The following is an 11,934-nucleotide window of genomic DNA, read 5'->3' on the forward strand; positions in this document are numbered from 1 at the left end:
TTTTGATTAAAAATTTGATTTAATTTTTTGTTTGTAGATGGCGCTAATTGATATACTTTAAAGTATTTCAGTGATTTAATATTCTTGTATTTATAATTACTTTGGATTACATGATTTCTCATCTTCTAACATACGACGATGTTAGAATTAATCGATTAATTAATTATGTAATCATTAAAACTAATTCTTTTCTTTGAATTGATAACCAACATTTTAATTAAACCAACATCCTTTTTGGTAGACCATCTGATAAAGTTGCGGCGAACCTTCCTGTATTGATAACATTTAACGGTTTATGATATTATAAAGTAAGAAATTCTTGACGGATACGTTTTGTGTTAGATTATATTTAGTGTAAGCAAAATCACTTTGTAGTGTTAGAAAAAAAATGGTCAAAAAAGGCACTTATCATGTTCAAGATCCTGAAGGAGGACAACCCGCCGTGGAAGACACCAGTTACAAATCATTTTTGTGTGTCTTACTTATATTTATATCATTTTGTGCCTTAATTATCGTCTTTTCATCTTTTGATTGGTTCAAAACTAAAGAGAAGCAGCCATTAGATGTAAGTACTTATTTTTTGGAGCTTTATATGTTTTTTTGTAATTGCTGAAATAAATTTAAAGTTGAATGGCGATGTGGAAATGGTGGATAAGGGAAAAATAATGCAAGGTAAAGAATTAGAAGCAAATAGAACTAAAGACAGTGATAAAGAAGCTGAGAAAGTTGATCAAAGTTCTGGTGAATCAACAACGAAACCAACTAAGAAGGAATATGCGGAGGAATCGAATGAAATTGAAGGGTTAAATCCGGAAGTTAAAACTTCATCTACAACAACTTTGTCTCCAACAAGTACAACTACGACAACTTTGAAACCATCAACAAGTACTACAACTACTTCAACTTCAACCACATCATCATTGATTCCACAAACGACTCCATCAAATACAAGTACGTTAAGTACAACTATGTCAAGTACAACTACATCAAATACAACTCAATCTAATTTGAGTCCTTCCTCAACAACATCAAGCACAACTACATCATCCTTAATTCCTCCAACAACAACGTCAAGTACAACGACATCAAGTTTGAGTACACAAACAACAACTTCAAGTACAACGTCATCATCTTTGAGTCCAACAACTACATCAAGTACAACTACATCAACTTTGACTCCAACAACTACATCAAGTACAACTACATCAACTTTGACTCCAACAACTACATCAAGTACAACTACATCAACTTTGAGTTCAACAACTACATCAACTTTGAGTCCAACAACTACATCAAGTACAACTACATCAACTTTGAGTCCAACAAGTACATCAAGTACAACTACATCAACTTTGAGTTCAACAACTACATCAACTTTGAGTCCAACAACTACATCAAGTACAACTACATCAACTTTGAGTCCAACATCTACATCAAGTACAACTACATCAACTTTGAGTCCACCAACTATATCAAGTACAACTACATCAACTTTGAGTCCACCAACTACATCAAGTACAACTACATCAACTTTGAGTCCACCAACTACATCAAGTACAACTACATCAACTTTGAGTCCACCAACTACATCAAGTACAACTACATCAACTTTGAGTCCACCAACTACATCAAGTACAACTACATCAACTTTGAGTCCACCAACTACATCAAGTACAACTACATCAACTTTGAGTCCACCAACTACATCAAGTACAACTACATCAACTTTGAGTCCACCAATTACATCAAGTACAACTACATCAACTTTGAGTCCACCAACTACATCAAGTACAACTACATCAACGTTGAGTCCAACATCTACATCAAGTACAACTACATCAACTTTGAGTCCACCAACTACATCAAGTACAACTACATCAACTTTGAGTCCAACATCTACATCAAGTACAATTACATCAACTTTGAGTCCACCAACTACATCAAGTACAACTACATCAACTTTGAGTCCACCAACTACATCAAGTACAACTACATCAAGTTTGAGTCTACCAACTACATCAAGTACAACTACATCAACTTTGAGTCCACCAACTACATCAAGTACAACTACATCAAGTTTGAGTCCACCAACTACATCAAGTACAACTACAACAACTTTGAGTGCATCAACAGCATCAAGTACAACTACATCAACATTGAGTCCAACTACAACAACATTGAGTTCATCAACAACATCAAGTACATCATCAACTTCACCAACTTCAACGTCAACAATAAGTTCAACATCTGATGATTACCACACTGATGTTGACTCAACGGTAACATTAATAAATAAAATGTCGAGGAGTGCGGTAGGAATAATAGTAACCGATATAACAAATGAAGCAAAAACGACGACCATGTTATCTACAATGAAAAATAACTATGATGATTTTGATTCGCCCCAAGAAACGAGTGGTGAAGATTATGTTGATTCATCATCAAAATCTGCTTCGTTCACTACTTCTTCAACATCATCTACTACTTCTGCAACTACACCTTCAACACCATCCACTTTGTCAATATCATCTACTTCTTCAACAACTACTTCTTCAACTTCAGGTACTTCAACGACAACAACATCGCCAGTAAAATCAGCAATGACTACAAAATCAAGCGCACCTCAACAAAAAGCTTCGGCACGATTAAAAAATAAATTTAAAATTTCCGTTTCGGATATGTTGGCTACGATGGATCATACGATCGATAAATGTGAGGACTTTTATTCGTACTCTTGTGGACGGGCATCGAAAAAATCTTCGGAGTCATTTAGAAGGCAAAAAACATTCAGAAAAATTTTGAACGAGGAAATTCTAAATACCTCCAAAAGTGTGTTTGTCGAGAAAATGACTCAATTTTACGATACATGTATAACACATGAATCGGTATTTGATTACAACGAAAGATTAACTGAAGGTAATGATTATTATATTCTTAATCTTCATGAAAAATCCTTTAAAATGAATCCAAACACGACATATTTAACTATTAAACTTTGCGAGATATTTTGATTTTTATACTTTTTTAAAATTCAAAATGGCCGAAAACAAAACACTAATTAATTGTGTCAAATATGATTTTAAATGATCATTTATGATAAATATTGAGTGTGGCACATGAAATTAGGTTAGAATTTTCTGATTTTTTCAAAAATCGTATTATTTTGAACAAATTAATTAATTTTTTGTTATAATTATTTTTTTTTTAATTTAGTTCGAGAAATTATTGAAAAATTAATTAACGATGATCCTGAAAAACACGATTTCACCGTTTTAGTATCCAAAATGATTTTAACAAATACTTTACCAATTATGGACGTTGATATTGATGTTGATCAAAATACAAAACAATATGTTTTTAAGGTAAAAAAATTTATATAACAAATCAATTTCTTTTGTGTTGTATCTTTTTCTGTGGGTAATAAATTATCTGGTTTCTAGTTGAGTCCGCCTTACAAAACTTTGACCCGAAATCCTTTAGAAACCAGCTCGGCTTTGTATAACATTGACAGTAATTGTGCGAAGAACCTGCAAAGGGAACAACGTTTCGAATCTCATCATTTGAATTTGGACCAAATTTACGAGGATTTCGCAAACTGCGTGAAACATTTTGACCACTACATAACATCTTTTAACGTTACCAGGAGATCGATTGAGTATTTCAATAACATGTACAATTTAGAGTTTAACATTGAGAACGAAATTTTAGATTATGTAATGTTACCCAAAAAATAATTTATTTTGCTTTTTAATTCTTATTTTTTTTTCATAATTTTAGATTAAACTGGTCAGTACAAGTTCATTGCGAAATTCTTTTATCTCGGAAAAATTCGAAGAACAAACTGTGGACGATTTAAACAAAAAATTTTATAGTATCGATTGGAAATTATTATTTAAAATTATTTCGGGGAAAAAATTGGATGATTCAAGCGTGGTGATGGTCTATCAAAAAGATGTTTTATATAACATTTTTAATGAATTAAACAAACTTCAAATTAAGTAAGTATGCAAGGTTCAAAAAATTCATAATTCTGAAATTTGAGAAAACCATCTTTTTAATATTAAATATTAAGTTAATTTGGTTTAAAATGCTTTTTATTTCATGATGATATCTCAATTAGTTTCGGAGATACAATTGTTTCTATATCTATTCTTAAAGTTTAGAACAATCAAGCTAAGTTGGGTTTAAAAAATCATAACAACGATGTTTATGGAAAATAAGAAATTATTTATGGTGCATTAAATCTTCATTAAATTTGCTTTAAAATGTTTGTTATTTCATATTGATATCTCAATTCGTTCTTGAGATACGATTTTTTTAAATTTATTTCATATCTATAACAATCGAATATGTAGAGTTGGGTTTAAAAAATCATAACAACGATGTTTATGGAAAATAAGAAATTATTTATGGTGCATTAAATCTTTATTAAATTTGCTTTAAAATGATTGTTATATCATGTTGATATCTCAATTCGTTCTTGAGATACGATTTTTTAAAATTTATTTCATATCTATAACAATCGAACATGCAGGGTTGGGTTTAAAAAATCATAACAACGATGTTTATGGAAAATAAGAAATTATCTATGGTGCACTAAATCTTCATTAAATTTGCTTTCAAATGTACTTTATTTCATGGTGATATCTCAATTCGTTCTTGAGATATGATGTTTTAACATTTATGTTTCATATCTATAACATTCAAACATGCAGGATTGGGTTTAAAAAATTATAATAACGATGTTTATGGAAACTAAGTAATTATTTTTGGCACATTAAATCTTCATTAAATTTGCTTTAATTTGTTTATTATTTCATGAAGATATCTCAAATCGTTCTTGAGATATGATTGTTTTAAATTTATTTCATATCTATAACAATCGAACATATAGAGTTGGGATTAAAGAATCATAACAACGATGTTTATGGGAAATAAGAAATTATTTTTGGAACATTAAATCTTCATCAAATTTGCTTTAAAATGTTCTTTATTTCATGGTAATATCTCAATTCGTTCTTGAGATACGATTTTCTTTAATTTATTTCATTTCTATAACAATCAAATATGCAGGGTTGGGTTTAAAAAATCATAACAATCATATTTATGGTAACTAAGTAATTATTTATAGTGCATTAAATCTCCATTAAATTTGCTTTAAAATGTTTATTATATCATATTGATATCTCAATTCGTTCTTGAGATACGATTTTTTTAATTTATTTCATTTCTATAATAATCAAATATGCAGGGTTGGGTTTAAAAAATCATAACAATCATATTTATGGTAACTAAGTAATTATTTATAGTGCATTAAATCTCCATTAAATTTGCTTTAAAATGTTTGTTATTTCATATTGATATCTCAATTCGTTCTTGAGATACGATTTTTTTAAATTTATTTTATATCTATAACAATCGAACATGTAGAGTTGGGTTTAAAAAATCATAACAACAATGTTTATGGAAAGTAAGAAATTATTTTTGACACATTAAATCTTCATTACATTTGCTTCAATTTGTTTATTATTTCATGATGATATCTCAATTCGTTCTTGAGATACGATTTTTTAAAATTTATTTCATATCTATAACAATCGAACATGCAGGGTTGGGTTTAAAAAATCATAACAACGATGTTTATGGAAAATAAGAAATTATCTATAGTGCACCAAATCTTCATTAAATTTGCTTTCAAATGTATTTTATTTCATGGTGATATCTCAATTCGTTCTTGAGATATGATGTTTTAAAATTTATGTTTCATACCTATAACAATCAAGCATGCAGGGTTGGGTTTAAAAAATCATAAGATCCATGTTTATGGTAACTAAGTAATTATTTATGGTGTTTTAAATCTTCATTAAATTTGCTTTAAAATGTTTGTTATTTCATGTTGATATCTCAATTCGTTCTTGAGATACGATTTTTTTAAATTTATATTTCATATCTATAACAACCAAATATGCAGAGTTTGGTTTAAAAAATCATAACAACGGTATTATTATTAACACAAATAATTAATTTATTTTTTTTTCAGGGGAAGTTACATAAATTTCCTCGCAGTTTATACCAACGATCTATTCCACGCAACAGTTATACCAAAATCAACTGATTCAATAGACGATTATTGCTTAGATTTGACAAATTATCTATTCTCAGACGTTTCTTCTTATTTATACATGAAGCATTTACCACAAGATAAAATTACGAAAGCCCAACAACTTTCAGAGGAAATATTTAAGAAATTAAAATCAAGCTTTTTGCAAAGTGTCGAAGTCACAGAAGGAATCGACGATGAAGAAGATAAAGACTTAATCGAAGAAAAAATCAAGGAATTATCATTACATTTTATGTCGAATTCCGATGAATGCATTTCGGGTTTATTCTTGCAAACGAAATACGACTCAATCAATTTAGGATCAAGCTACGTTTCCCAATTAGTGGAAATGAGGAAATACAAAAACTTACAAAAATATTCGTCAGTTGGTGAAAGTTTTAAAGACACCGACACATTCTGCCATTTCATTCAACCCCATGATTACAAACCTAAATCGTTTTATTTCACATCAAAAATTTCAATCCCCTACGAATTTTTAACATCTTACAACATGGATTATTACCCCGGATATTTCTTAATGGCGAAGATCGGTACTCAAATTGCGATTGAAATGGGAAAACATTTCAATGAAATCGGTATCAAAACTATCGGTTTGAACGATCCGGGTATTTTAGAGGTTCTTCACACCGAGCAAGACAAAAAATTTATGGTGATTAAAGAACAAAACATTACCATAACCCCCCCGGAAATAAAATATATCCAAACAGACGCCGATAACGCAGGATTTCGTCTCGCGCTTAAATGTTTTAATCAACTCCAAACGAATAACACCGTTTTACCTTGGATCAATGAAGATTTTACTGACGAACAAGTATTTCTTATTGCCGCAGCTCAAGAATTTTGCGAAGAAAGAATCATATCGAATGAAAATCATTTCGATTTTATGCTAAAAATGTTCGAGGCGAAAAATAATTTACCCAATTTATGGAGAGTGAATAAAATGATTATTAACACGAGAGAATTTCAAAGTATTTTTAAGTGTAGTATTGGATCTGCGATGGCAACGAACGACGCCGTTCGTAAATCATTCCCTTTTTATGAAGACGATGATGATTGATACCAAATTTAGTAATGAAAAATATTTTTAATGTAATTCTTTTTCAATAAAAATTTTGTTTTGTATATTAAACTAATTCAAATCATGTTCCAGTTTATACCAAAATTTGAATTCACCAAACCGTGCTGTTTATTTTTGATAATATACGATTGTTTATGTTGTGCCCTCATTATAACTGCGTTTCGAGAGAAACGTAACTGGCAATGCATAATTATAAAGAACGAGAATCGGTTGGGTTTCGAGCGATGTAAAAACGTCAACAGCTCAACAATAACGTTTATCAATAACAAAACAATCAATATTCCTGGTTTATTCTTCTCAATTTATGCAACTGCTATTTAGGCGAGGCGGTGCTGATCGTTATTTAAAAACATAACAAAAACAATCGTTCGGTTTGTATTAAAAAGAAGTGTTGTACAATACTGATCAAAAGATTTCATACATAAAAATATGTTTATAGTGAATTTCACTTAAGATGTAATATACAAAAATATATTTCCATAGAAACCAGGGCTAAAGATCTGAAGACGCAAGGCTAAACCCGAAATTTATAATAAATAATAATTTTTGTGTAGTGCTAAACCAAGAACTAGAATCGGTCTTGCAATCGGTTTGCAGTATCTTTTTAATTTTGCATCTCATCTACTCCAAATCCATCTTGGCTTTATTTCTTGCTTTAACAATCTTCCCCAGATCTCCTTCTTTTCTGCCCACTCTATTCTTCAATAACTAATCTTTTTTTAGATTTTCTGTTCTCTGTCTGCTCTTTTTCTTGCATTTACTTTCTCTTCTCTTTTCAGTCATTCTGATCTTTGTGTACTATTTATTTTTATTTTTACAGTTTCTTTCAAGTCTCCTTTCTTTCTGCCCACTCAATTTCTTCTCGTTCCAAACTCTGTTCAGTATTCTCTTCGGTTCCAGTCTCTTTATCCTAATACAAGTCTCTTTTCTGCCTTTTTCTCTGCTTTATCTTGTCTTTGCTTTATCGCTACCTATTCTCTGTCCAGTCGTTATTTATAACAAATCTCTGTTATCCCATTCTATGACAATTCAATAACAATAAAGGCCAAAATCAGCCTATAAAATCAGGCCATGGTCATGATATATTTTATGCTACTATTTGAGAGAAAAATTGATTGTTTCAAAACTGTTAGGAATTAAGAAATGAAACTGTTTGAGGTTGTAAAGAAACGTTTGAGGTTAGGTTGTACCAAATTTAAAGTGTATAGGGTCAACAATTTATTTTATATATATTTTGAAAAATAGTCAATTTAACGTTTGTTCAAAGTATGATTTAAGAAAAAATTGTTTTCTCTAAAACTATTATACTCTGTTTTTAAACCAGGAGGAGTATTTTAAATTTGTCACCAGATTGACCTTGCACGTGATTGGTTGAATGCGAGGAAGGTTCACACACAGGCAATTTTGAATTTTGATTTTGAATTTGAAGGTCAGGTAATTGATAATTCGACAGATTCGTGTCATTATTGTATATTTTGTGTTCTTAAACCCTTTTTTATTATATTTTGAAATAAATACACTCATAACTTCAATGTTAATTTGTATGTATAGTGTTGACGATAACAAACGAAAATAAATACAATAATAAGTAAATAAATAAATAATAATTATTGATTTAAATTTACCGCCAAAATATCTAGTAATATTTTCTGGTGATTTTTCCCAGTGTAAATCTGACTTTCGCGTTTACTCCTCCTGATTTAAAAACAGAGTATAGTTCTAGTGCAAGTGTTAGTTCTAGTTTTAATTGTTATTCAGCGCTAAGTTGTATATTTTTAAGTTTCGGGTTTAGCCCTGTGTCTTCAGACGCTGAATGTTAGGTAAGGTTAGTTTTGTTTACAAACATTAATTATACCATGAAGTATTCTTTGGCAATTAGTAATGGCAATTATAGCGTGAAGTTTTCTTTTGTAATGTCAATTATAGCGTGAAGGAATGTTCGGTAAGGTTAGTTTTGTTTACAAACATTAATTATACCATGAAGTATTCTTTGGCAATTTGTAATGGCAATTATAGCGTGAAGTTTTCTTTTGTAATGTCAATTATAGCGTGAAGGAATGTTATGTAAGGTTAGTTTTGTTTACAAACATTAATTATACCATGAAGTATTCTTTGGCAATTTGTAATGGCAATTATAGCGTGAAGTTTTCTTTTGTAATGTCAATTATAGCGTGAAGGAATGTTAAGTAAGGTTAGTTTTGTTTACAAACATTAATTATACCTTGAAGTTTTCTTTGGCAATTATACTCTGTTTTTAAACCAGGAGGAGTATTTTAAATTTGTCACCAGATTGACCTTGCACGTGATTGGTTGAATGCGAGGAAGGTTCACACACAGGCAATTTTGAATTTGAAGGTTAGGTTATTGACAATTCGACAGTTTCGTGTCATTATTGTATTTATTATATTTTGAAATAAATACACTCATAACTTCAATGTTAATTTGTATGTTTAGTGTTGACGATAACAAACGAAAATAAATACAATAATAAGTAAATAAATAAATAATAATAATTATTAATTTAAATTTACCGCCAAAATATTTAGTGATATTTTCTGGTGATTTTTCCTAGTGTAAATCTGACTTTCGCGTTTACTCCTCCTGGTTTAAAAACAGAGTATAGGAATTAAGAAATGTAACTTTTTGAGGTTATAGAGAAACGTTTGAGGTTAGGTTGTACCAAATTTAAAGTTTATTGCGTCAACAATTTATTTTATATATATTTTAAAAGACAATCAACGTTTATTTAAGGTATGATTTAAGAAAAAAATTATTTCTCTAAAACTATTAGGAACTAAGAAATGAAACTTTTTGAGGTTATAAATAGACGTTTGAGGTTAAGTTGTACCAAATTTTAAGTTTATAGGGTCAACAATTTATTTTATATAGTATATTTTGAAAAGCAGTCAATTTGACGTTTGTTCAAAGTATGATTTAAGAAATAAATTGTTTTCTATAAAACTATTAGAAATTAAGAAATGAAACTTTTTGAGATTGTAAAAAAACGTTTGAGGTTAGGTTGTACCAAATTTAAAGTTTATAGGGTTAACAATTTATATTATATACAGTGTGCTAATTAATTATCGCACCCGACGTCATCATTGCAAGTATGCAACCAATATTACAGTATTTTTATTGCAATACGGGATTTGCGTATGATGCGTATTGCACTGTGATATTGGTTGCATACTTGCAATGATGACGTCGGGTACGCTAATTAATTAACACACTGTATATTTTAAAAGAACAAAAAAATTATTTCTCTAAAACTATTAGGAATTAAGAAATGAAACTTTTTGAGGTTATAAATAGACGTTTGAGGTTAAGTTGTACCAAATTTTAAGTTTATAGGGTCAACAATTTATTTTATATAGTATATTTTGAAAAGCAGTCAATTTGACGTTTGTTCAAAGTATGATTTAAGAAATAAATTGTTTTCTATAAAACTATTAGGAATTAAGAAATGAAACATTTTGAGGTTATAAAGAAACGTTTGAGGTTAGGTTGTACCAAATTTAAAGTTTATACATATGTTATAATCAGGAATATTAATTGTGTGTTTATTCACGAATATCAATACAAAGGGGAGATACAGATCTGTACATGGCGTAATTACAATGGAATAATTACACTAATTGGGTTATGTTAGGTATAATTTCTATAAATAGGTTAATTAGTATTATTGTACTGTTATTGTAATAAATGAAACAAAACTTATCTAAATCATTAATAATATTGAATTATAATACATAAATTTCAACTTTTGATTGCACCTGTACATTTTAAGTTCTAATAAACACTAGAATCGTTTGTATGAATCGGCGCCAGTAAAATATGACTTTAACTCCAATAAATGTTTGGTGTTTTAATAAAATCTAGTGTACGGTTACTCAAAAGGGTTTATGCGGCGTCCGACAAAAGGATTCGTTTATTATTGCTCAAATAGTTTAGTAAGAGCGAGGTTGAGACGTTGTTTTCCTACACAAAAACGATAACATTCTCCGATATAGGGAGATCAAAATAAGCAATTAACGAAAACGAAATAAGAAGTTGGTGAGAGAATTGTAGTACTAAATATCCCATAAATTTACTTACTAACTTCGACCCTCCAAAATCTGGGAAACAATCCGGAAAAACTTTTCTTCCGGAGGGGGTCTTTGTTTTCCATTTTCCCTTCAAAATCGCCCCTCATGCTTACGAACGGTTTAATAATGATTTATTTTATCCCCATCGAAATAAAGATTTAATTGATTTTTTATTCTCTTTTCTGTTATTTGATAAACTTTCTTTTTATTTTAAAGTCGAAACGAGTACTATCATGTTTGTTGAAGAAGATTTCAATATCCCCAGTCTTCATAACGAACCTAATTCTCACCCCCTGGGTTTCTGGTCTGGTCGGCAGCAGAGGCGTCGTTGATGTCGCGCCGGTTGACATATATTCTCTCGCTCTTACCCTGTGACGTCACTAATTGTAATCATGTCGAGTCGGCCCCTTTCCTTCCCCTCAAAAAATCGCCATCCCATCCACCCTCCAATAACCATCTCAATGTCTTTTTCTCCAACAAAAAAAAAGGAAAAATCGAAGAGGGTTGTTAACCAATTGACTGAATAAGGTTTAGTTTCGTTTCAATTTCAACAAATTAAAATGAAAGAAAAAAAATCTTAAAAGAGATTTATATCTCAATATAAGTCTCCGTTTATGGTCTTAATTTGTAGTGTATAAACAGTTTTATCC

The 11,934-nt window shown here is 30.0% G+C and overlaps 1 protein-coding gene across 1 annotated transcript; it reads left to right on the forward strand.

Moving 5' to 3' along the window:
- The first annotated feature begins 303 nt into the window (after positions 1–303).
- LOC111415018 (serine-rich adhesin for platelets-like) lies at positions 304–7,243 on the forward strand. Its single transcript, XM_023046509.2, has 6 exons — positions 304–565; positions 627–2,916; positions 3,214–3,362; positions 3,441–3,713; positions 3,778–3,998; positions 6,041–7,243. Exons 1-6 carry the CDS (start codon positions 389–391, stop codon positions 7,176–7,178), a joined length of 4,248 nt encoding a protein of 1,415 aa, XP_022902277.2. The 5' UTR covers positions 304–388; the 3' UTR covers positions 7,179–7,243.
- Positions 7,244–11,934: the final 4,691 nt, after the last annotated feature.

This window comes from Onthophagus taurus, chromosome 6 (assembly GCF_036711975.1).
Source record: "Onthophagus taurus isolate NC chromosome 6, IU_Otau_3.0, whole genome shotgun sequence".
In the NCBI taxonomy this organism is placed as follows: Eukaryota; Metazoa; Arthropoda; class Insecta; order Coleoptera; family Scarabaeidae; genus Onthophagus; species Onthophagus taurus.

What these genes read in the sequence shown, in the direction of transcription:
- LOC111415018 (XM_023046509.2), top strand. Translation starts at nt 389, where the DNA reads ATGGTCAAAAAAGGCACTTATCATGTTCAAGATCCTGAAGGAGGACAA. An exon ending in CAAAACAATATGTTTTTAAG is followed by an intron (nt 3,363 to 3,440) that starts GTAAAAAAATTT and finishes TCTGGTTTCTAG; the next exon opens with TTGAGTCCGCCTTACAAAAC. An exon ending in AGAACGAAATTTTAGATTAT is followed by an intron (nt 3,714 to 3,777) that starts GTAATGTTACCC and finishes TCATAATTTTAG; the next exon opens with ATTAAACTGGTCAGTACAAG.